Source organism: Xenopus tropicalis, chromosome 4 (genome assembly GCF_000004195.4).
Source record: "Xenopus tropicalis strain Nigerian chromosome 4, UCB_Xtro_10.0, whole genome shotgun sequence".
In the NCBI taxonomy this organism is placed as follows: domain Eukaryota; kingdom Metazoa; phylum Chordata; class Amphibia; order Anura; family Pipidae; genus Xenopus; species Xenopus tropicalis.
Window position 1 is genome coordinate 43,186,171 of NC_030680.2, and position 27,240 is coordinate 43,213,410.

Genomic DNA, 27,240 nt, shown 5'->3' on the forward strand with positions numbered 1-27,240 from the left:
TAAATACTGCTGCCAGAATTCTCCTCCTCTCCTCCAGGAGAGTTCAGGCCCTTCCCTAGCACTTATATTGTAATATCACCCACTGTGACCTACAGCACTTATATTTGCCTATTTGTGTCTGTAAGTTACCCTCCCATCCAGATTGTAAGCTGTACGGGCAGGGACCTCTTCTTTATTGCAACTGTATCCTTTATTTATTTGTGTTTATTGTAATACTTTGTATTTATCTATTATCTTAATACCCCCTGTTTGTAATAATGTATTCTACTGTGCAGCGCTGCATACATAAGTAGTGCTTTATAAATAAAGATATACATACATACATACATAACTCCTTATATAATCAGGTTATGGTTAAAAATGAGATCAACTATTGGATAGTCTAAGATTTATTTAATACCATGGTTACCACATACAGGATATAGCCTGCAAACTAGACTATAATAAAAACAGATTTTAGTGCAAAAAGTAAGGTTTTAGGGCAAAAGTTCTAGCCCTAGTTACCCAACTTAGTACTCGGCAACAGACTACAGACTCCATGGTAATATAAAACCTCTATATGGTATAGATATACAATGCCCCTTCAAGGATACCAACACAAGCAGATATTATCCTCTGTAGCAAAATCCCCATAATTAACAACTGACCAATTTGAACTGTTGAACCCAACAATTACCCATTACAGTTACGCAACAGGAAGTACATGCGGTCATCAAACATCTCATTATGCAAATGGTGTTTAGCAATGTATTATAAAATGCTACAAACACAAATTACCCCTATCCTAACTGACCTGTTCAATACTATCGTTTAAGACTTTAAACTTCCCCCTCACTTTAATGATGCATATACAACCCTTACTCCCAAACACCTTTCTCGGTATGGCAAACATTTTAGCAAATCCTCTTCAGAGCATTTTTCCAACCCTGCTTACCAAACATGTATTGGAATTTGTCCATAGCAGACACTTGTCTCATCCCACCTCAATGACCCAGGAAATATTTTATTAAGTCTAGATGCGGAGAAGGCATTTGATAAAGTTCTTTGGTCACACTTATCTAAGGTTTTAGAATACAGAGCATTTGGCTAAACATTCTCAAATTATATAATAATATATGGAATGCTGTAAAATATATTGATCATTAAAAATAAAAATTTACCTCCTATCTCCATGTGCTGTGGTATGCATCGTTTGCCTACTTTCTTCCTTTTTATTCAGTCTAGCAGTGGACCCACTCTCCAGAATATTACAGGATCTACCCTTATTTAAAGGCATTAGATTTGGACATACCAAAATTAAAATGACTCCTTTTGTAAATGATCTTCTCTTATAAATTTCCAACCCCAATTACTCCTTTCCAGCTGCTTTAGCAGAAATACATTGCACCGGTGAAATATCCAGATATGTGATTAACCTAAATATATCTCTGAGTAACAATAAAACACTAAGGCCCGATTCACTAAAGTCCGAAATAAGGAGTGCTATTTATAGCATGCGTTAAAAATCTTATCACTTCTTATTTTTCGCTCGATTCACTAAAAGGACACTTGTCATAATTAAGAAGCGATGTTCTTGGCGTTATTTATCTTGCGACGACATATTTTCAAGCAACGTGCTGCGTAATATGTTGTGCGCTGCGTAATATATTGCTTGAAAATATGTCGTCGCAAGATAAATAACGCCAAGAACATCGCTTCTTAATTATGACAAGTGTCCTTTTAGTGAATAGAGCGAAAAATAAGAAGTGATAAGATTTTTAACGCATGCTATAAATAGCACTCCTTATTTCGGACTTTAGTGAATCAGGCCCCAAATAACTTTTTTTGGTTTATAACCAAAAAAACATTCCTGGTATTACAGTTGATGTTTTGACCAATATTATATGATTTACCAGTAACAGATGAGGGAAAAGAATTGGTCACATCTATGTATGGGCAAACAATGCATCTTCTAGTCCCGCAATTATAAACTACCAAGGAACTATGTAGGTTTCTTAGATGTCTTACTCTCCACCATACTGGAAGATAACATGTCCCTTAAAGTCTGGCCCTTTCTGATAACATATCTGCAACCTGATTTTAATATTACATTCAAATTGTGGCACATTTCCACAATATTACATTCAACTTGCGGTGCCGTTAATTAAAAAAAGGATCCCGTGCTCAGCCTGGCAACCAATCAGTAATACAATTGTGACAATTTACTACAAGTTAAAAAATTACTGCAGATCAGCAGCCCAGCAATTATCCACCTAAGTTTTTAAGTTTTTCAGACCTCCTATGATTGATTTTCTTTTTTGATGCATTCTTGTATAGCTTTCAGGGATGATAATGCTACATAAGAGGTATTTTTGCAGTGCATAGTTTCCCCTTGTATAACCTGTGCACATAAGTTACAGTGGCAGATGTTTGGGGGCCGAGCCACCCACCAGTTTTCTTTTGGTGCCTAACATTTGGCAACCCCCCAGTAATTTAGCCTTTCCTTACCCTATACTTTTTAATTTGTCTTTTTCCCCCCTTCCTTTTCAATAATCAAATGGCAACATAAATCTAATGCACTCCAAGGCTACAATTTTATTGTTCAAGCCTCTTCAATTCATCTTCTAGCTCTCATTCAAACCAATAAACATTTAAAAAGCCTATGAATTTTGTCAGAATCATAAGTTCAAGTATACCTAGCATTACATTTATATAAAATAGTACATTTATTACTTCACTACTTTAGTTCTTTAATATATGAGATTTAGTAAAGCACTTCTTCAACTTGTTTGATTTTGTTTCAGGATTCGAGTTTTTTTGTGCTAAAAAATTAATTTGAATTATGGTTCAAAAGTGCAAAAACCCAAATGTAAAAAATTGGCATCTAAAAGCTTGTGAGTTTCTATAGAAGTCGCAAGAATCGCAAGAAAACAACTTTGCTTATTCATGGTAGTTTATTATTTCCTACCCCAAAATGTTTTATCCTGCCCTCCTCCTCTTTGCACTTTCATGTTTCCTAAAACATCTCCAGCCACACCCTCCATCCAGTCAGAAAGGTATAACCATCACTGCCTCTCTACTCTCCTCTCCTTCCCTCTCACCACATGAAGTTTTTAAATTGCTTTGCTCCATAACCCCAGTTAACTCTTTCTCCTCACGTAAAACAAAAACATACAAATCCCGCTCTCACCTTGCATTCCTCTCCTTCCTGTTACTCGCTGCTGGTGACATTTCCCCCAACCCTGGCCCTTACCCCCATCCCTATTCTGTTAGGGACACGTTCACCAAACCCACCCTGTACCCCTTTAAAGTACAGAACCCTTACCCCTATACCCAAAGCCTCTATTCACATTTCCTGTGCCCTCTGGAATTCCCGCTCCGTCTGCAACAAACTCACCTCCATCCATGACCTTTTCATCGCTAAATCACTTAACTTGTTTGCAATAACTGAGACCTGGCTTTCCCCTACTGACACTGCCTCACCTGCTGCTCTGTCCTTCGGGGGGCTACACCTTACTCACACTCTCAGACCTGGAAACAGGGCGGGGGGTGGGGTAGGACTCCTTTTCTCCCGCCACTATTCATTTAAAGTCCTTCCACCTCCTCCTCCTCTTTCATTTTCCTCATTTGAGGTTCACTCTATTAGGTTCTTCTCCCCTGTTTCACTTCGCATTGCGGTCATATACCGACCTCCTGGACCGACCTCACAATTCTTTGACAACTTTTCTGCCTGGCTTCCTTACTTCCTTTCCTCTGACTCCCCACCCATTGTACTAGTTGACTTTAACATACCTGTTAACAATCCTAATGCCCCTGCTACCTCTAAACTCTTTTCACTAACATCCTCCTATGTGGATCCTCTCTGTGCTCTGACCCCCCCACTCACTCTAATGGAAACTCCCTGGATCTTATATTTACAAAATGTTGTTCTACTTCACTAACTCCCCTTTTCCCCTTTCTGATCACAATCTGCTCACATTTCAACTCTCGCTAACTCCCTCTACACCCTCTGCTGCCCCCCAAACATATACATACCGAGACCTGCAATCCCTGAACACGTCACACCTTTCTTCTTCCTTTGACTCTCTTCATTCTAACATCCTAACTGTCTCTTGTCCTAATCAGGCTACCTCTGTCTACTACAGCACACTCACCACTGCCCTCAATGAGCTTGCTCCTGCCAAGACAAAACGCATGAGGCCCAAACCACTCCAACCCTGGCACACTGCTCATACCAAATCCCTCCAAAAACGTACACTTGAGCGCCGCTGGCGCAAATCAAGGTCAGAGTCAGATTTCTGCAGCTACAAATCTGCTCTGCTCTCCTACAACACCACCCTCTGCCAAGCTAAACAAACCTACTTCGCTGCACTTATTAACTCCCTCTCTAAAAAATCTGCACAACTCTTCTCTACCTTTAACTCTCTGCTGTCCCCTCCTCCGCCCCCTCCGTGTGCTTCAGTCACTGCTCAAGCTATTGCTGAGCACTTTAAAAATAAAATTGACACCATCCGAAGTGACATTGCACAACTAAATCCCCATAACCATTCCCCTCCCTCCCTACATGCTACCCAGTCTCTTCTTGGCTCCTTTTCCCCAGTGACTGAAGAGGAAGTCTCAAAACTGCTGTCTTCCTCTCACCTTACTACCTGCCTGCTTGATCCCATTCCTACCAAACTTCTACGCAATGCCAACCCCTGTCTTATCAAATCCTTAACTCATCTATTCAATCTCTCGCTCTCTACTGGAATCTTTCCCTCCCAACTGAAACATGCAATTGTATCCCCTATTCTGAAAAAACCCTCCCTTGATCCCTCCAATCCTACTAACCTCCGACCTATCTCTCTGCTCCCATTCATCTCCAAACTGCTTGAGCGCCTAGTATACAACCGACTGACGCTATTCCTCTCTGACAATAACCTCCTGGATCCCCTACAATCTGGTTTTAGAGAACAACACTCCACCGAAACTGCTCTAACCCGACTAACAAATGACCTCCTTTCGGCTAAAGCCAAAAAACACTACTCGCTACTAATACTTCTCGATCTCTCTGCTGCTTTTGACACTGTGGATCACCCTCTTCTCCTCCAGACTCTCCGCTCTCTTGGCCTTCGTGACACTGCCTTATCCTGGTTTTCATCTTATCTCTCAGATCGATCCTTCAGTGTCTCTTACAATAGTGAATCATCTTCTCCCTTGCCTCTTTCTGTCGGGGTTCCTCAAGGCTCTGCCCTGGGCCCCTTACTATTTTCTCTCTATACCTCCTCACTTGGCAAACTAATCAATTCTTTTGGCTTTCAGTACCACCTCTATGCTGACGATACTCAGATCTATCTTTCCTCTCCTGATCTCAACCCAGAGCTTCTAACTCGCGTCTCTTCCTGCCTGTCCGCTATCTCCACCTGGATGTCCCAACGTTACCTTAAATTAAACCTCTCTAAAACTGAACTGGTTCTCTTTCCCCCATCCAACGCCCCCATATTGTTCCCGAGGTATCTATAACGGTTAACAATTCTACCATCACCCCATCTTCCCAGGCCCAGTGCCTTGGGGTTATCCTTGATTCTGCCCTGTCCTTCACTCCTCATATCCAATCACTTATCAAATCATGTCAATTTCACCTAAGAAATATCTCCAAAATCCGATCATTTATCACCCAAGATGCTGCCAAAATTCTTATTCACTCTCTTATAATATCTCGCCTGGACTACTGTAACTCCCTATTAATTGGCACTCCCCTCCAAAGACTGTCCTCTCTCCAGTCCATAATGAATACTGCTGCCAGGCTCATACACCTCTCCAACCGCTCCTCCTCTGCCATGCCGCTCTGCCAATCCCTGCACTGGCTTCCCCTACCATCCAGGATAAAATTCAAACTAATGACCCTCACATTTAAAGCAGTCCATAACTCTGCCTCACCCTACATCTCTGAACACATCTCTAGATACCATCCAATCCGCTTGTTACGCTCCTCTACTGACCTGCTCCTCAACTCCTCTCTCATTCCCTCCTCACACGCTCGCATTCAAGACTTTGCAAGGGCTGCCCCCCTTCTCTGGAATTCGCTCCCACAAACTGTCAGACTTTCTCCCAATCTCTCTGCCTTCAAAAGATCTCTAAAAACACATTTATTCAGAGAAGCTTACCCTAATCTAGTTTAGCAACACCCTGTGCCCCACCTCTCACAACTCTGGTCATGCCCATTCCCACACCTTGTGTCTCAACCCTTTCTCCTTGTAGATTGTAAGCTCTTTTGGGCAGGGCCCTCTTCACCTCTTGTATCGGTTATTGATTGCTTTATATGTTACTCTGTATGTCCAATGTATGTAACCCACTTATTGTACAGCGCTGCGGAATATGTTGGTGCTTTATAAATAAATGTTAATAATAATAATAGAAGTCAATAGGAGTTGTACTTGGCAAAGTCAAGCCACATTTTCAATTTGAGATATTTGAATTTTTTAGTTTTTTTTCGAGTTTGTAAACTCAAAAATTTGAGGTATTTGAGGTTTTTTTTTTTATTCAGACGAGATTTCCTTATTAATAAATAAGCAAGCTTTCTATATGAAAGTGTATTCGTTTTAGAAAAACAAACTCAAAGATTGATAGATAAGCCCATAAGACTGAAGAACAAGCAAGGAGACCTAGGAAGGAAACCTAATGGTAATCTTCATGATAGATCACCTTTGAATTTATGGGAAATATTTGGTAAATTATTATGGTATGTTGCATCTAGGAATGCCACCTTTTCTGGAAATAAACAGTGGCTTTTCTATATTTTTATCTATCTTTCTATTAGAAGCATTGGTATCAAACATCATTTGTACTAGCCAGACCAGAAAAATACTGGCTAGGTGGCAACCCTAGTCGCATCCTTGGTTTAATATATGGAAGCTAATGCATATATTCAAGAATATTAGATATAGGGAAAGACTCAGATATGAATTGCCCCTGTAGCTTTCTTTAAAGGAGAACTACACCCCCCAGCTATGAAAGCCCCTTAAAGGAGAAGGAAAGGCTAATAAAGAATTAATCTCAAAAAAACGCATTCGAACGCTTTTCGGACGTTCGTGGATTAGTAAATGTGCCCCTATGAGTCAGCTTCCTGCTGATTGGCTCAGATCCACATTCCTAGGGGGGGGGAGCAGGAGAGGGGAGAGAGCTGCATGTCTCTAGCACATGAAGTAGACACAAGAAATCTTTTGACAGAGAAGTCAGTGCAGCATTTTTGCGAGTGCGATAAAGGAAGAGGTGAGAGGGGGGTTGATGCAGGCCAGTTAAGGGGGCTTTTATCGCTGGGGGTGTAGTTCTCCTTTAAGATCACTTAAAGGAGAAAAACTTCTCCTTCTAAAATACCACCAGTTCTTTAAATTAATGAAGCAGAGGTACAATTAATGAACACACTGTCTCCCCTCCCAGACCTCCCACACAAGTCCAACATGTTGACCAGTTGTTGTCTGACTGTACTTATTAATATTAGCTCATCCCCATTTGCATGGTCTTTGGTGATAATCTTGTTTTGAAATATTACAGACGACGTGATGAGATGCTGTGGTGTTGTGATAACATGTGCAGTGATAGTGGGTGACTCAGCATACACACTGCAAAACAAGTGACTCTACATGCTTCTACTTATAAACAACTTTCAATCACAAACAAGCATGGCCAAGTCAGGGCTATAAGATTGAAGATTCTGTTAAAGCTTCTAAAAATTACTGAACTTTAATTTATCCTCACTATAAACCAAAGAATATTTATATTGAACTTATGTTCTCATCAACTTTTAACAAAGGACTTATAATGAAGAAGCTTGCTTTATTACAGACCATCATAGATGTCAATAGATGGTACATTTGTGATCCAAAAAATAACAATGCTTAGTAATTATTGTGCATTGATTAAAGGGCATGTCAACCCCAAAAATAATGCTTTTGTCTAATAAAACAAAACTTATTTCAAAGCAACTTTGCAATATACATACATTACATATTTGTAATGGTTTTTTAGTTATTTCTGTATAGTATTGCTATTAAAAGCAGTGTTTGTCCTTTCTATTCTCTACCCTGGTGGCTCTGGCGTTTGAAATAATGTAACAAACGCCAGCAGACTGACAGACCTTTCTTGCTGGATTGGCCTGGCACTTGCAACATTGTTTAAAAAGTAACAACCAGGAGTTCAGCAAATGCAGTTTTTTATAGCAATTACATTTACAAATAACTTTCAAAGCACTAATAATTTTTAATAAATTGATATTAGAAAGTTGCTTAGGATTATGTTTTCTTTTGTTAGACAAAAAAATATTTTTGATCTACGGTTGGGATCTTCTGGAAAAATAAGGCCCGATGTCCTTGTGGACCGTGGGCATTTATAAAATGGCCCTGACTATAGGTGAACATTCATACCACCTACTTCTTCAGTACTTCTTTAGTGTTTAATTTTAGAATACATGCCTTACTTTAAAAAACACATTAACCTACTGCAGAGAAATCTTCACATATCACATGCATGTAGAACCAAGCATAGTTGTAAGAATAAACGATCTCTCACCTTCTGATGAAGTCACAAGCTCTAGCTCATCATATTCATTACACATCCGCTTTATTACATCGATTTGTTCAAGTGCAAGCCTCACTGCATCCTTATCTTGGGAACTGCACAAAACGTATGCTGACCAGAACTAGAAGACAAACCGAGCATCTTGTAAGATCAGCAGAAAAGGATATGAGAAAAGCTTGCATTGCAGAGTGGAAGGAATTTGTATCCACTTTATACTGATTTAAAGGAGAAGGAAAGGCTAGTAAAGAGTTACTCTCAAGCTGCAGGCATACCTTCAGTTGTCTCAATAGTGCCCTTAAGTCTCCCCATATTTCTCCTGTTCAAAAGATCTGAAGCCAGACAGGAAGAAAAAATGCCTCACTCCTGCACAGACACCCAGACCAAGTGAACATGCTCAGTTAGTAAGACTATGAATCAGCTTCCTGCTGATTGGCTCAGATCCACATTCCTAAGGGGGGGTTGTGAGTTCTTAGCATTCTTGAGGGAGAGGGGAAGCAGCAGAGAGGAGAAAGCTGAAAGCTACCTGTCTGTGGCAGGGGAAAAAAGCACAACTAATCTTTTTACAGAGAAGTCAGTGCAGCGTTTCTGTGAGTGCTTATGGCTGTATTTACAAAGACCTTTCTGATAAAGCTTACTCAGTTTTTACCTTACTTTCACCTTTAAGCAGTATATAATTAATGTTCCTAGTATTTTTGTTTTAATATGTTGCACTGGAACAGGAACAGAAAGTCTGTTCACTGTTTGAGGGACCACAGAAGCCACTGCAGGGAGTGAGTGAAACATGCCAGAGTATACTGTACTTATAAGTGAAATAGCTAATAAAACAAACTTTGCTTGAATTAGCTGAATACTTTTAATACTACCTATTACTTTGGCACTTGGTATTTTACTTTTTATAAACAACCAGACACTTATAGAGATAAGGGTGGCACTTATTCACACTATTTTTTTCAGAATTCACTTGCTTGCGATTAGCCCCTGATTGGACAGAATATAATTTTTTTCATATGTTCAGCTGCTTTGGCCATAATAACAGGATTAAGACTGAGGTGGATACAGAAGATGCAATATTACTGAGTCTAACCCTGGGCCAATTCTCACACACAAAACTAGAAGCTCTAAGTTTCCCAATTACTATATTGAAATCACAAAAATCTTAAAGTGGGAGGCCCTGATGGACTTACATTCCCTTTCTTTAAATCCATGTGTCCTTAAATAGCTCCTACTTTATTTTTGTAGAAAATATTACACACCTGAAGATTAAAGTTAAAAGAACAGTTTGATTTAAATTGGGTAAAAAAAATTGTGCACAAAAAACAAATGTAGTCAGGACCAAGGATGAAGCTTTTTTAGTTCAGGCAAACAGGTAGTCCAATATACAGTATCCAAAGGGTTAAAGAGTCGAATTCCACTACGTGCTTGTCGTTGCCTACCTTCCCCCCCCTGCGCGCCACTCACCGGATCTGCAGAGAAAATGGCTCCTCTGGTTCTTGGGTCCCTCTTGCCTCCTCCAGGACGATCTGCCTGCCTGCCTGCCTGCCAACCCCAGGTAAGTGTAAAAAAACCACACAAACACACACTTATTACACTTATATGAACTAAATAAAGTACCTGTGCTCCAACATATCCATCTTTAAGTTTCTTAATGTTGGTTCTTGTACTGTTCAGTATCCTTAGGTTGATTCTTGATAGTTTGTTCTGGTACAGTCTTCTAATCTGTAGTGCAAAGTCATTGTGCCTGCAAATAAAAGTGTGATTCTAATTAGGTGTAGCAACATTTTGTAAGGATGCATGTACATTATCTAGTGAGACTGAATCAATGAACAACTGGGGGCATATCATGGCCGCTCTCTAAACACAGATATTGTGCATTTAGTTTCTTATTCAAAGCAATACACTGATTATGGAATTTGTTCCATTATTATGTTATTATCTCTTATTAACAGTGACACCTTTCCCCTTTCTCATTACCATTTGGTTACATTTTGTGTCTCACACTCTCCTTTCCCCACCTGTTCCTTTCCCCACAGTTCCAATTTGGAATACATGTAACAAAGACCTCCCAGCCTTAGCTCACACTTTCAGGTCCAGTCTCTCCTTCTTTAGGCAAATGCCTGGTCCAGATACCCTGGTTACTTAGTATAACCACATACTCTCTTTCACAGTTGACTCAAGTGCACCCCTACAGGCTAAGTGTACTCAGGCTCAAAACCCTCCTGTATAAGGTCCCATAGTCGGACTGGGGGGTGCAGGGCCCACCGGGGCTACCGCCCCAGGGGCCCTGCAGGTGCCCCTGCCAGCTGCGTCCCACGCACCCCCTAACCACCTGCAGGGGCCCCCCAACCCTCTGTGGAGTCCCCCACCCAACATCCTCCCCTGCACGTGCATACGTTTAAAGTTTCAGGGGAGGAACGGTCAGCCGCGGGAGCGCGAGCAAGGGTCAGGTTGAGGCCGCCGGGGAAAAATGTACGAAAATGTACGCCATACACATGGTCTGACATTACAGACAATGCGTATGGCGTACATTTTCGGCAAGCTGAAAAACGCTTGGTCTGACATTAGCTTAACAGTCTCCTGCCTGACAGGAGTTTGATATAATGCTTAATTAAATAAAGATTTAATAATTTGCATAAAGTGGGTCAAAACCCCTATTTAAGAACAATGTAGATAAAGTGAACATTCTAAAAGGTATGATTTTCTAATATACAAATTGTGATCAGGTAGGGTCAATCTGTATTTTTATACAACATAAGTAGGAATCAGCTGGTGCACTTACCCATCAATCAAAGGAGACTGCTTCATCAGTCTCATGGTTCTAAGTTCAAGTTCACTGTCATTGTAAGATGAAATAAACGGGATTAGGACAAAAAGCAAAATCCACTTAATGGACATTTGGGTACCGAAAAGAAACAGAGGCATTTTCCACACCATGTCATCAATCTACTGGTTTTAAATGTAGATCTGTAAAACAACATTATGTAAAGTTGTAAAAGAGTTGACTTTTACTTAGCTGTAATTTTATCTTTTTTTTTAATATATGCAACAGGGGGATAATGAAACGGAATGGAAGCCAATTTTTTATTTAATACCATTTCAGAAAGGACATTTTATCCCTATAAGGACTGAACAAGACTGTTCAGAGAGATTTTATTCTCCTTTCTATTTTATCTATTAACAAAAAATATAAAATAATTATGGAAAGAAATAGCTGGGTATGGTTTTGCTAGGAGGTTTGCAGATCATCTGAAAAATCTGGGACACACTAGTTGAATTTAACAAGTTGGCAGCTTTATTCTAGTGAATTTTCTCCTTTCTATTCATTGTATAAAATGTTTGGCAGTACAGAGTACAGAGTAATCTAGGGCAGTGCTGTCCAACTGGCGGCCCGCGACCCCCCTCTGTGTGGCCCCCCACCTGTCTGGCTGCTTTGATGGATTACTCTTGTGTAAGCTCTAAGTGGTATCAGTACTGTGATTAACTGCCCCCCCTGTATGGTTCTCACCTCAGATTCAGGCTGTAATCAGGCTGTATTGTTTAAATATGTAATCCCCTGTGTTGTTCACACCTTTTAATCTCTGCATTGTTCACCCCCTGCAGTGTTCACACCTCAGGCTCAGGTTGTAATCACCCCCATTGTTCCCCTGTTCACACCTCAGGAGCAGTAGAAACCCACAAATAATCCCTGCACACTACAAAAAGAACATATACTGAGGTGGTACTGCAATTAAAAAGTTTTTTTATTGTGCAGACTGTAGGAGCAGTGCTAGCATTGTGTCACTGTAGGCTGCCTGTGTGTGCCATACACACAGGCATCATAGGGCAAGCAGAGTATGGCACACACAGACAGGGTAGGGAAGGCAGAGTATGGCACACACAGGCAGAGTATGGCACACACAGGCCAAGTATGGCACAAACCAGCCAAAAATGGCAAACACAGTGAAAGTATGGCACACGCAGGCAGGGTAGGGAAGGCAGAGTATGGCACACACAGGCAGGGTAGGGCAGGCAGAGTATGGCACACACAGGCCAAGTATGGCACAAACCAGCCAAGAATGGCACACACAGTGAAAGTATGGCACACAGGCAGGGTAGGGAAGGCAGAGTATGGCACACACAGGCAGGGTAGGGAAGGCAGAGTATGGCACACACAGACAGGGTAGGGCAGGCAGAGTATGGCACACACAGGCAGGGTAGGGCAGGCAGAGTATGGCACACACAGGCAGGGTAGGGCAGGCAGAGTATGGCACACACAGGCAGGGTAGGGCAGGCAGAGTATGGCACACACAGGCAGGGTAGGGCAGGCAGAGTATGGCACACACAGGCAGGGTAGGGCAGGCAGAGTATGGCACACACAGGCAGGGTAGTGAAGGCAGAGTATGGCACACACAGGCAGGGTAGGGCAGGCAGAGTATGGCAGGTTTTTGCTGTACTACAACCATTAATATGGGTATGGTCATGTGATAACATGGGTGTGGTTTCAAGTGGGTGCGGTTTCAAAAAGGGGAGTGGTCAAAACTGGCTTCCATTATCGGCCCTCCACCACGTACGTCGGAAAAATTTCGGCCCTCGGTACAACAGAAGTTGGACAGCACTGATCTAGGGAGTTACAAGTGAATTAATAAGATAAATTATGTTATGCTAGAATTTTATTGGATGGGAACTTTACCTTTCAGTGGCTGCAAGATGATGCTGCACAACATATTTAGCTCTGATATGACATATCTAAGAGACGTGTGCATCGTACAATGAAAATAGGAAAAATAGAAAAACCTTTTTTTTCTCCCCAGCCATTGGAGACCCCAATTTTGTTCTGTTTTTTCTATCTATCTGACAAGTGTGCCTTGCTTAAGAGGATAATGAAAAAAAGAAGAAGAAATCATTGTAATTGCAAGAGCCAAACAACAAAAAACATTCAAGAGCCAATATGGGACACACCCTATATGACCAAAAGTATCAGGACACAATTTAAAGGACATTTAAACTGTAACTGAATTCACAGCATTTATGTATAGAGCAGGTCAGCTGTCCCCCACCAGAACCGCATCATTTTTCTCACCCAGATCACTTCCCATGTCCATCACCATAATTAATTAGCACATAATATGTTTCACTTGGTGGCCTTTTAACATCAGCAGTGACCGCTTCCTCTTTCAAATGTGCGTGTGGGCATTCACAATGCTGCCTAACCATCATTTTTTTTGTAATTTTATTTATCAGCTATGTTATGTAGTAAAGATTCTCTACTTTAATTCTGCGTACTTAAGAAAAATAACTTTGAAGTGCACATGCCTACAACATCAAATGCCAAAGCTAATTCCTAAAGGAGGGGGGAGAGTCAGTGAGCGAGGGAGAAGGAATGCAAAATGGTTAAGTGGATGCTGCAGGTTTACTTTGAGCATTTATATGATATGTGGCAGGTATTTCCATAGGCTTTTTCATTATTTGGTTTCTGTGGGGGGGGGGGGGGGGGTTAAAAATTGCTTGCTCTCAGTTAGAACATTCACTGTGCAGGATAATACAGATTATGGTGACTGGAGAAACATTCCAAGGTATTTATTCCAGGAAGATCTTTGTACAAGTCATTCTGAATTGAAAAAACCAGTCAGATGACTGGCGAAATGTCTTAAAAAAACACACAGCAAGTCCAGTTGATTTGACGTTTTTACTACAGATATACCATAACCTGGAAGAATGAGAATTTTCACAAACAAGTTTGAGCACAGGTACTACTAATACAGTTTGGTTTCTAGTACAGTTTAAATACCAGGAGCCATACAAGACTAGGAAGGTTTATCTGTTCCATTTATTCCATATATAGGGGTATAATTACCTTTTTTGTTGTATAAAGCTTTCTCTATTTTACGGAGGTCACCAACTGTCTTGTACCATTGGTCATATGTTGGAGGGTCAGGGCATTCACAAAACCTGGTGATTCCTTTCTTAGTATGTACTTATCCTTCTGCATGACTATAGGGTATGTTGTAGGGTACCTTGCTTTTGGTTACAGCAGTTACAGAGGGGAGAGTTGTTAGGGTCAATTTTATGTAGTCTGACTTTAGTTCCTAAAGCTGTTTTACATCAAGGATGTACCTGTGATCCCCTTACAGACAGTGATGTCACAGAATGCAAAGGGAACCTTGATTTGAAAGATTTATTAAAAGCACAAGAACTTCTGATCTCTGTGGGAAATACTGTTATAAAAGAACATACTAGGGTGCTTGCTGCTAGTCTTCAGTTTCAACCATATAATCCAGACTTTTCTTTATACCCTGTATTCAAAATTTCCTGAAGAATACATGATATCCAAACAAGGCGAATGGATTATAAAAAAATAATCATTTAAAATAACATTTTCTTTACACCCTTTCCTTCAAGTACATTTTTTAATGACTTTTTGCAGCAAGCAAACTTGCACCCATACAAATTTAAAGTAAAAAATATCAGATATATCAGATATCATAACCTACCAGTGTCTTCAAACTATAAGTGTAACCGGATTAGGGCACAGGCTGCAAATATTTCTATTTGTAGTATGTTAAGAAATATTTCTTTTTCTTACTTTGACTTTGACCCGGTGAGCAACAATGCATCTCTAAAGACATTTCACAGGCTTATTAATAACGATATGGCAAGGACATATATGGCTAAAAATAAATGGCGTGGTAATTTAAGTGCTGTGGAGAAAGAGGGGATCAGGACTTTGAAACAGAGAAAGGACATTATCATACGCAATGCTGACAAAGGCGGTGGGGTGGTAGTAATGGACTATGGGTACTATAAGGATGAACTATTATCGCAATTATCTGACCCTCATAGCTATGGCAAATTAACGTTTAATCCTACTAATAGGTACAAGGGAGAGTTGATGGATTAGCTGAATATGGCAAAAGTACATGGGTGGATTACCGATAACATGTTACAATATCTAGTGCCAACACATCCAGTGGTACCAGTGATATATACTTTGCCTAAGGTGCATAAAAATTTTACTAAACCGCCTGGGAGGCCCATTATCTCCTCTAGAGGGTCCCTTAATGAGAGAATTGACCAATTTGTTGATTTTTTATTGCAACCTTGTGTTAAAACCATTAACAGTTATGTAAAAGATACGAATGATTTTTTGAAATTGATTAATAGCATTACTGTACCTTTAGGCGAAGTGACACTAGTTACCATGGATGTACAAAGTCTGTATACATGCATACCCCATGGGGCAGGACTTGCAGCCGTTAGGAATTTGATTGTGACAAACACAAACTACAAAGGCCCTCCCATTGAGTTTATGTTATCACTGTTGGAATTTATATTACATAAAAATTATTTTAAGTTTGAAAACCAATTCTACATACAGCGCACTGGCACCGCTATGGGGTCACGTGTGGCACCCTCGTATGCCAATGCGTATATGTGTGAGTTTGAAAGTTCCCATATATATGGTACTGAACTGTTTAGAAAATATGGCGCATTCTATAGGCGCTACATTGATGATATTTTCTTTATTTGGGAGGGCCCCATAGAGTTACTTGATCAGTTTGTGAATAGCCTGAATCAATTAGATAGTCCTATCAAATTGCAGGTGCAGTATAACAGGAATAGCATCAATTTTCTGGATGTTACGGTATACAAAAATGCATAGGGCCTACAGCCCCACATTTACACTAAACCCACCGATAGAAACACACTATTACATTACAAGAGTCACCACCCCAAACATCTCCTAGATTCCTTGCCTAAGTCGCAAATGTTGCGGTTAGTCCACATTGACAGTGAGTTGTCCAATAGGATTCAGGGTCTGGAGATAATGAAAAGGAAATTTATCACCAGAGGGTATCCTGTACAATTGATACAGGATGTAATGAGTTGGGCCATGTAGGTTGACCGAGAAGAGGTGTTGACACAACGAGACCAAGTGGACAAGGGTCAGAAAGTGGACAATGATGAGGTTTATTATGTGTGTCCTAATAGTAGGGGGGTTAGGAACACCATTATGAAGTAGTGGGATGTAATATATACTGACGAACAATTGAAGTCCAAAATAGGTAAAAGACGAAAATTCAGCTACTCAAGGGGAAGGAACTTGAAAGAAATTTTAAGCCCCACTGACCCAAGGGACAAATACACGACACGAAGCCATACGCACTTCCTAAGTCCGCGCCCCGGTGTATACAGATGCATAGGGTGTGTGATGTGCAATTGTTTAATATTGGGGACGCATTTTACTCATCCACACACCGGAAAAAAGTACAGGATTAGGCAACGATTGACATATGAGTCAGTTAATCTGGTATACATTATAAAGTGTCCATGCTGGCTACTGTACTGTGGCAAGACTGTGAGGCAGCTAAAGGAGAGGATAGGCATGCACCGAGCAAGTATTAGGGCAGCCCTGGATCCAGAACGGGTGACTAAAATCAAAAAAATGGAGGAGCACAAGCAGGATATTGCACAGCAACCAGTTGCTAAGCACTGGGCTGAGGCAAAACACGATGCTTCCTCATTTCAGTGCATGCCTATAGAACAGATTGAGTTACATCCTAGGGGTGGTGACAGTGGCAAAAGGCTTCTTAAGAGAGAGGCCTTTTGGATTAACGAATTAAATTGCGTGCATCCTCAGGGTTTAAATGGAAGTTTGAATTTGAGTTGTTTCCTGACATAGACAAATAAGCTCGAAAACATTGGTCAAGGAGATGTTTTGTATATACCTTTGTAGTATTTCCGAAAGGTGTCATATATATAGTTTTAATATTGATACATACTTTTAATATTGATACACACTTTTGAGATAGAATTACAAAACAGTGTATTTTTTTCCCACAGGATATCTTATGAATGAACTTTTTAACATGGACACTATGTGAGCTCACATGATGCACTAGTGAATGTACATTGCACTTTACAGTTGTATTTTATAGTATTGCACTTTAATTATTTATGTCAAATTATTTATGTAATATGATTATTGCACTATGTCTAAGATTTTATGGGATGTCAATTTTTACGATGTGATTACTCATTTTATGATATGATGATTTTTTGAATGGATATACACTTAATATTGGTATGCACAGCTAATGGCCAAGCATTGGCCGGTTTAAATTTGTACACATACTGTATAATAGCATTGGTTAATTGCATAATGGTTAGAAGATGGGGATTGGGCACTTTTTTCCACTTGTTAGATTGTAATGGTATTTAGATGTGGTACACTATTGTTTTTATCCTCGAGAAAGGTCCTAATGAGGACCGAAACGTCGGTTTTAAATAATATGTTTTCAATACGTTTTTGATAAAACTTGAAGGGTGTGCCGGCCACGGATTATTATTTTGGTAAATACTTAAATTTTGGCTGTGCACCCGCAGAATATTGAGCCCTGGAGTGCAGACACTATTAGGATTGATATATATATATATATACAAACCACGAGGGTTCAGCACTCCTTAGCAAATGGCTAATTGACCCAGGTGCTACCGATTTAAGAAATTTCAATAAAGTCCACAGGTATAGCGGTGCACACTGGGAATCCTTTAAAAATTAGCTTTTATTGAAATATATAAAAAACTTAATACATGGAGAAATAGGTCAACGTTTCGGCCCCCATCTTGGGCCTTTGTCAAGACCTTAAACATGTAAAAACCATCAAAGCTATAAATAGATAAAAGCACAAACCCACACCCAATGGCATAAGTCATTCCAGTCATGTGTCAAAATTAAAAGAAACCCTGTACCAAGGAGAAAACAATATCAAACACCATAAGGAGAATTATAATGAGCATACCACTGGCCATAAACTCCCATTTATATTCTGGCCCATCACCTTAAATTAAGGTACAAAAAATATAAAGAAAGGGTACTGCACACACAGGGACTTAATGCAAAGAAAAAAGTGTTTATTGAAAGAATCCAACATTTCGAGCATGGTCTGTGCTCTTTGGGGACAAACCAGGTTTGTCCCTGAGAAAGAGCACAGACCGTGCTCGTGTGATCCCCAACCACCGGGCCACGGACCAGTGCCAGGCCGTGGGCTGTGTTACAATGGGCAACCTCCGATCCCTGCTTACAAAGTGGCGTTTGGACGAAGTGCTGCGTATGACATGATGATATGCCAATGCGTATAGCGCTGATGCGTATGGCTCTTCTACACGCATAACACCATATCAGTGAGTCATTTGTGTCATATGTGCCATATAGTGATTGCTTTGCATGCTTATTACCACCCCCCCAATAATTGAAAATTGAGGGCCTGGTCTGTGGGAAAATTTACTTAATTAAGAAGGGTTCGTGGCGCAAAAAAGGTTGGGGACCGCATTTTAAAAAAAAAAAAAACTCTAAACCTCAAAAAAAGAAAAAACAAGAACAGAAGCTCACACATATAAATAACAACATTCTTATGCTTCTTGAGAAATGTGTTTGTGGAGTCTCTTGTTCATGTTCACATGGAACTATTACATTTGCAATGCTGATAACTGTGTATCCCCTTTCTTGGCACAATATCTCTTAATTTTCCTGCATAAGGATACTGGGAACTGGGATTTACAGTGCAGTGCCTCCACCTTATGGACACTGAGGAGCACACCTCAGGGGGATCCCACTAGGAGAAAAATTAAACACAGTTTTGCAGAAAAGATAAACTTTATATAACAGTTTGAAATAACGCAATAGCTGTAGGATGCAATACTATATCACTGCTATGGGAAACCTGTGTAGTTTTAGCCAAGTGCTGGCTCAGTCTCTCTCAGGACACAGTCCCACACTCCCCTCCTGGAGGAAATACCCTTGTTCAGTTTAGTCCTGACCAAGTCCCTTCCCCAGAGCTCTTTTAGTTTCCCCAGGTAGCACTACCTGCCTCAAAGTACCTCTCCCTTTGGATAGGCAGTTGCTCCAACGTAGCAGGCACACGATCAACACCTGTCCTCGCACAGGGGACATACACCGGAGATAACCAGTCACCAGCAGCTTAGAAGACCTCCTTCAGGGTCTGAAACTCAAATGCCAGGCAGAGTACTGTTGCTGGGAAATCACTTACAGTTCTGGTGTCTCTCTCTCTCTCTCTCTCTCTCTCAAGTGCTGGAAAAACATCAGGGGCTCCCTTTATAAACTGCTGGACCCGCCCCCTGATTTTTTGCTCTAAACTTAGGCACATCTCCTCTCTCCCAACAGTGCGCTGGAGCATCCAGCCAATTAGGTTTCCCCAGTCTGTAACCGGGCTAGATGATGTCACAGACAGAGAAACACTGGAAAGAGTTCTCTGATCCCCTACAACTGCTTAAGTTCTTTAATAAAACACATTTGTTTGTTTGTTTTTCGAGTATGCATTAACATTACAGAAGTTTATCATTTACATTTCTCCTAAACCAGTCAGCAGTTACTGTTATAGGTATTTGGCAAATATAATATTTTCAAATGCAGGGTGAAAAAAAAAACATATGTAATGGGACATAATTTACAAGAGCTAAATATACCACACTGTGCACCATAGAAGCAGAGTGATACAGAGAAACAAAAAGTGAGAGAGAGGGTTGCATTGCACTGTCCTCATAATTCCTCTCTGGAATTATCTTGTACAGATATGGGATCTGTTATCTGGAAACCCATTATCCAGAGAGCTCGGAATTATAGACCATCTCCCATAGACTCCATTCAAAAAATAATAAAAACAATTCCCTTTTTTCTGTAATAATAAAACAGTACCTTGTACTTGATCGCAGCTAATATGTTATTGATCCTTATTGGAGGCAAAACAATCCTAATGGGTTATTTAATGTTTAGTAGACATAAGATCCCTTATCCAGAAAGCCCAAGGTCCCAAGAATTCTGGATACTAGGTCCCATACCTGTATACATTTCAGTCTGAGGAATAAGTTATGTTTCTTTAGCAATAACTATTTTTCTGTTTATATAGTGTTTATCCATCTATTCTACATAATTCCAACTGACTGCATTCATGTAAAAATGGGGGGAAAGGTATATTTTCTCTTTTGTAACACTTTGACTCTTCTTGGTATTGCTCAAGTTTTGGCTGTCAGGGGTTCTACGTCTGACCCAATTTCACTGTACAGATGTAATATTGCTTCACAATTTAATCAAAACCTTTGAATTATTTCTAGGGATGTAGCGAACCTCAAAAAAAAAGTTCGCGAACCTGTTCGCGAACTTTCGCCGAAAATTGTGAATATTCGCGAACTTTGCGAACCCCATAGACTTCAATGGGAAGGCGAACTTTAAAACCTAGAAAAGCCATTTCTGGCCAGAAAACTGATTTTAAAGTTGTTTAAAGGGTGCCACGACCTGGACAGTGGCATGCAGGAGGGGGATCAAGGGCAAAAACTTCTCTGAAAAATTGACACACGCCGTTTTTCGAAATGATCGGTAATTTTGCGACTTTTTCGTAATTTCCGGCACTTTCGTAAAGTTATCGTAAGTTTTGCGACTTTTTCGGAGCATTCGTAACGTTATCGTAAGTTTTGCGACTTTTTCGGAGCATTCGTAACGTTATCGTAAGTTTTGCGACTTTTTCGGAGCATTCGTAACGTTATCGTAAGTTTTGCGACTTTTTCGGAGCATTCGTAACGTTATCGTAAGTTTTGCGACTTTTTCGGAGCAGTCGTACCGTTATCGTAAGTTTTGCGACTTTTTCGGAGCATTCGTAACGTTATCGTAAGTTTTGCGACTTTTTCGGAGCATTCGTAACGTTATCGTAAGTTTTGCGACTTTTTCGGAGCATTCGTAACGTTATCGTAAGTTTTGCGACTTTTTTGAAGCATTCGTATCGTTATCGTAAGTTTTGCGATTTTTTCGGTGCCGGCGAACCCAAATTGCGAACATCACGAAAAGTTCGCGAATTTGCAGACTTGCGAACACCCGATGTTCGCGCGAATTAGTTCGCCGGCGAACAGTTCGCTACATCTCTAATTATTTCCCCATCACTCAAGACTTCAAGATTTGTTCTTGCCAAGTAACTTCTAGGTTTTCTTGGTGAGACAGTTTCCTTTCATTCTCAGTGCTATCATCTGTATAATTATTAGATGGCCTGTGTTTTTCAATTAGTATTATCCTTCTCACCAATGCCACTGAAAATTAAGTGCGCTACTTGGATTTGAAAAGACGTGACAGGGAAAATTATGAATGCACAGTGACAGAAGTTGGACAAAGTAAGCAATTTTTTAATTATAACAGCAACATTTCACTTAAAAATCTGTTTTTTTCAGGTATGATGCAGACGTGTGCAGATCACAAACAGAGACTCAAAAAGTAAATGAAGGTAAAAGATGGGGATGTATATAAATGCTTGAATGCAGACTTGATTGATAGATATATGTAGATGGACTGAGATATGGATGGATGCGGATGGTGAATTGATTGATACAGGTAGATATATTGATGTAGATTTATTGATATTTATGGATGCGGATGGTGGGATGTAGATAGATTCATAGATATGGATGGATGCAGATGGTGGGATATTGATTGATTGATTGATAGATATATGTGGATGGACTGATAGATATGGATGGATGCGGATAGTGGGATGTGGATTGATTGATAGATACATGTGTATGGACTGACAGAAATGGATGGATGTGGATTGATTCATAGATATATTGATGTGGATTGATTGATAGATATAGATGGATGTGGATGGTGGGATGTTGATTGATTGATAAGGATAGCTGTAAACAGTTTTTTGTGGATTGATAAAAGTAACTGGTGTTGTTCAGATTATTTATGCCACTGTATTGTTCCATAGATCAAGGACCCTCAAAGAGTGACGGTTCTCATGAACCTCCAATAAAGAAATTGTATAAGGAAAAGCATGTCTCATGTAACTGTTCAATGCATTGCAGTGAAGTTAAAGAAATTATTAATGTGAAACTGGATTCTCTAATTGTTAAACTGGATCCATTATTCAAATGCTCCGTTTTGGTTCAAGAACAACAACAATAGGCTAATTATTGTTCATATATGTTCACTTCGACTTCAGCTTATTCTTCTGCTTTTTCTTATTCTTATTCTTAGTGCCCCCCATTTTCTAAACGCTACTCCTCCTACAATTTAGGGGTATAAAACCCAAACTCTCCACACTTCTTTGCCCTATAGCAGAACAGGTTGCTTGTGCTTTTCTAAGCGATCCCCCCCCGTTTTTTTGTGGCACAGACAGGCCTGGATTTGTGGCGAGGCCACAAAGGCCCGGGCCTAGGACGGCATGCCGCCCCGCCGCAACAATACTGTGACATTTCGCTCCCATACGAAGCAATGGGGACTTCTCACCACTGCTCCGTATGGGAGTTTAAATGCCCGCACAAGCGCAATTGCATCGGCGCGGCACGGAGGTGGGTTTGTTTGCGCATGCGCGGGGCGTGAATGGGGGGTGGCCTAGGGGCGCCCGGATTTGAAATCCGGCGCTGGGCACCGCTCCGAACACCCCAATTTTCCTGTTGACTTTGACAGAAAAAAATTTCAAACTGCTGCCACTCTTACAGCTTTGAAGCTACACTCCCCAAACTTGAATAACACAATGATGGGGTCACACCAAATGAAACATTGACATTTGTTGGATGACCCAAAGTGGGAGGGGCCAACAACAGCCAATCAAATTTCACTTGTTGACTTTAATGGAGAAATTTAAACTGCTGCCACTCTTACAGCTTTGAGGCTACACTTGCCAAACTTGAATCACATAGCCACGGGATCAGCCTGAACTAAAATATGATGATTGTTGGATGCACAAAAGTGGGCGGAGCTGTGAACAGCCAGATTTTACCTATTGACTTTCAATAGGAGAAATTCAACCTGCTGCAATTCTAACAGTAATAATGCCAGGGTCCCCAAACTTTTCACAGTTGGTCACTGGGTGACTACGTTCCAAGTTTAGAAAAGTGGGTGGGGCCAACTAGGGAACTGCAGTTTTAGTTTTGAAAAAGTGGGCGGAGCCATTGAGTTATGCACCAAGTAACTGTGGTTAAAAGCCACAAACAGCCAATCAGATTTCACCTATTGAATTTTATTGGTTTGATGCCAGGGTTCCCAAACTTTGCACAGTCAGTCACTGGGTGACTACGTAGTCAAGCTTTAAAAATAGTGGGTGGAGCCATCAACAGCCAATCAGATTTTACCTATGTACTTTCAATGGGGAAATTCAACCGGCTGCCATTCTCACAGTATTAGCACCAGGGTCCCCAAACTTTTCACAGTTGGTCACTAGGGAACTGCAGTTTTAGTTTTGACAAAGTGGGCGGAGCCACCAACAGCCAATCAGATTTCACCTATTGAATTTCATTGGTTTAATGGACAGGTTCCCAAACTTTGCAGTCAGTCACTGGGTGATTACATACTCAAGATTAGAAAAAGTGGGCGGGGCTGCCAAAAGCCAATCACGTTTCTTTCATTGTTTTGAGTGGGGAAATTTTGACTGCTGCCATTCTTTACACAGTTTGTCACTGGGTGACTATGTTCCAAGTTTAGAAAAGTGGGTGGGGCTAACAACAGCCAATCAGATTTCACCTATAGAAATTTAAACTGCTGCCGTTCTTTAAATATTAATACAAAGGCCCCCCTACAAAGTCACCAGGTTACTGCGGTTCAGAGTTAGAAAAGGTCACGAACAGCCAATCAGATTTTACCTATTGATTTTCAATGGGGAAATTCAACCTGCTGCTATTCTCACAGTATTAACACCAGGGTCACTAGGGGACTGCATTTTTAGGTTTTAAAAAGTGGGTGGAGCCACCAACTATTTAATTTTTTTGGTTTAAATTTAAAATACTGCCTTTCTCACAATATTTATGTCAGGGTTCCCAAACTTTACACAGTCAGTCACTAGATGACTACATATTCAGGGTTAGAAAAAGTGGGCGGTGCCATCAACAGCCAATAACATTTTTTAATTCATTTCAGTGGGGAAATTGCTGCCATTCTCACACATTAAAGGAGAAGGAAAGTCAAAGTCACTTGGGGGTGCCAAAATGTTAGGCACCCCCAAGTGACTTTAATCACCTACCTTTTACCCCGGGCTGTTGCCCCTGTTCAGAGAGAACAGCACCAGCCCAGGGTATCAGCGATCGATTCCTCCTTCCAGGGTCGCTGCGTGCGCATGCGCAGTAGAGTGAAAAGCCTAACTTTAACAGAGAAGTCGGCTTTTCACTCTACTGCGCATGCGCCTGTCCTGGACAATCCGCAGCAGCACGAATAGGAAGGAGTGTACATTTGGATGAATTAAAAATGGACACCCATGCCTTCTTACTCCAAATTATAGAGTTGCAATGCTTTTCCAAAATTGCCCATTTTGATGAAATACTTGAAAATCACCTCAAAGCTTCCACTTTCAAGCATCTTATCTCCTACATAGCATTAGGTACCAAGAAAATACATCCTAAATAAGAAAGCAGAGGGTCCACTAAACAGTTTGATGCCCATTGTGCATAGGATTAACAGTTAAGTTAATACAATTAAGTATCTGGCATTCAGAAACCCCAAAAGGGTTAGTGCATACATATTACCCCAGAGATCACAAATAAAAAATGGGGCAAAAACACAAAAAAATGCATTGTCCCCCAAAACCATATAAAAATCACGTCAAAGCTTTCACTTTCAAGCACTTTATCTACATAGTATTAGGTACCAAGAAAAAACATCCTAAATATGAAAGCGAAGGGTCCACTGAACAGTTTGATGCCCATTGTGCATAGGATTACCAAAGTATCTGGCATTTAGAGAATTTAGGTACCAAGAAAAAACATCCTAAATATGAAAGCCTATGGTCCACTGAACAGTTTGATGCCCATTGTGCATAGGATTACCAAAGTACCTGGCATTCACAGACGCAGAAGTGCAGCAGAACACAGCATCTACATTCTATGGCACTTGGGTACTTTTATCCTCAGAGCGTAGATTCGACGTTCTGTGGCACTCAAAGGGTTAAATGTAATAAAACACTTAAAAATCCTGTTGCAAATGTAAGCTGTTTGCAAAGCTGGTAAACCTCAACAAAACTGATATTAATATGCAGAACTATATAGTTAATACAAATATTAAATAGTGCTATATAACATTTAATTACCTTACATTTGGAGAATATTGTAGGAATCAAGGTTATATGGACATGTAAGAAATATCAAAGTAAAGAGAGTGTTAAAAATATGAAATATATCAGATATGACAACCTACCCGTGTCTTGAAAGTGTTAGTCTGCATAGGATTAGCAGCAATGCTGCAGATATTTCTTGTGACATCCTGTTTCCTGCTGGACAAAATGTGTCCTTTTTTCACAGCACTTCCTCTTTTTCTTTGTGTGTGTATGTGTTTATATTTTATTGTCAATTACTTTAACAATAAGGCAACACAATTTATGTTTGGAAACCAGAGTTTTTTATAATATGGGTAAATATGCCTTTGTAAAACAACTTTACCACTTACTACACTCAGGATCCCTAAAAACCTGTGAGCAATTCCAGGAACTTCCTGCCCTTGCGGACCTGTTGGTGTCCAGTTACATGCAAATACGACATCTCGATCTTATACAGTTTCAGAATGATATCCATCCCATACAATACACAGCAGTAGAAAACATAATCTCTGCCCCAGATAAGCTTAAAACCCTCTCCAAAACATATGCAGCAATCACAACTCACAAATATGACCCCAGACCCAGAGTCAAACTCAAGTGGGAAACAAGCGGTCTCCACCTAGACCCAGATGACTGGGAAGAGGTGGAAGACAATCTCTACTCCCCATTAATAAGTACAAGAGACAAACTAATTCAATTCAAAATTATACACCAAACCTACTTAACAACTAAGAAACTACAACAGATGGGTCACTTGGAACACTCCTGATGCCTTCACTGCAATGAACCTGACTATTAAAAAAAAAATATGCCTATGTACATGTAACCCTTTCTTGGCACATTCACTTAATATGGGCTGTATTTTCACAGGAGATGTGTGTTCTCAAAGAATATTGATACTGGGAACTGGGAACAGCGCAGTGCCTCCACCTAGTGGACACTGAGGAACACACCTCTAGGGGATTTCCACTAGTAAATAATAACACACAGGTTGCAGCAATATCAAACTTTATATAACTTTGAATAGAAGTAGATAACTAAGATAACCATAGCAAGCTTTCAGAACATTTTAGTTCCTTTTTCAAGCTGATGGTAATCTTAGTTAGCCAATAAAGGTATCACCTTTATACCACTTTTGTTATTTTTTATTTCAAAAGGGTTACCCTGTAAACATATTATTAATAAACACTAGTACATCTTACAAGATGATGCCATCTTGGGTTTGTGTCACCCCTCTGATGTTTGCCTGTCGGAGGGACAACAATTTACACTGGTTTACGCTGTTTTGTGATATATATATATAATTAAGTGCCCCTATTTTAGAAAAAATATCCAGAATATATGTCAGGGTCTTACCTGCCGTTCTCCTGCCTCGCACCGGTGCTTCTCTTCTCACAGGACTCCTCCAGTTCTGCAGGATGGTGTGTACATATCACAACGCAAGTTGCCGCACATCACAATGCAGATTGACGCACATTGTGACGCAAGACAGTGCAAAACACGGAGAATGTGGAAGAGTTCTATTTAAGCGGTTTCCTTCAGGTAAGCGCTTGAACTTTATTTTCCTGGCTATTCTACTGATTTCTGTTGCGGATTGTTTACTGCATTTGACCCTTGCTAGTTTTGACCTTCCTTTGGATTTTTC

The 27,240-nt window shown here is 40.3% G+C and overlaps 1 protein-coding gene across 7 annotated transcripts in view; it reads right to left on the bottom strand.

Moving 5' to 3' along the window:
• dpep2 (dipeptidase 2) overlaps positions 1 to 25,755 on the bottom strand; it is a 66,853-nt gene extending 41,098 nt beyond the window's left edge. For 3 of the 7 annotated variants that reach the window (XR_004222332.1, XM_031900719.1, XM_031900723.1), the window contains exons 1-4: positions 19,380 to 19,604; positions 11,312 to 11,496; positions 10,147 to 10,273; positions 8,527 to 8,656 (exon numbers count right to left, since the gene is read on the bottom strand). Coding sequence is in view for 6 of the 7 variants with exons in the window: in XM_031900719.1 (XP_031756579.1) it covers positions 8,527 to 8,656; positions 10,147 to 10,273; positions 11,312 to 11,466 (412 nt within the window). In the remaining variant the exon portion in view is untranslated. Of the gene's footprint in view, positions 1 to 8,526; positions 8,657 to 10,146; positions 10,274 to 11,311; positions 11,497 to 19,375; positions 19,605 to 25,696 lie in introns of those variants that run through there. The other 4 variants (XM_018093474.2, XM_031900722.1, XM_031900721.1 and 1 more) reach the window with 4 other exon arrangements.
• Positions 25,756 to 27,240: the final 1,485 nt, after the last annotated feature.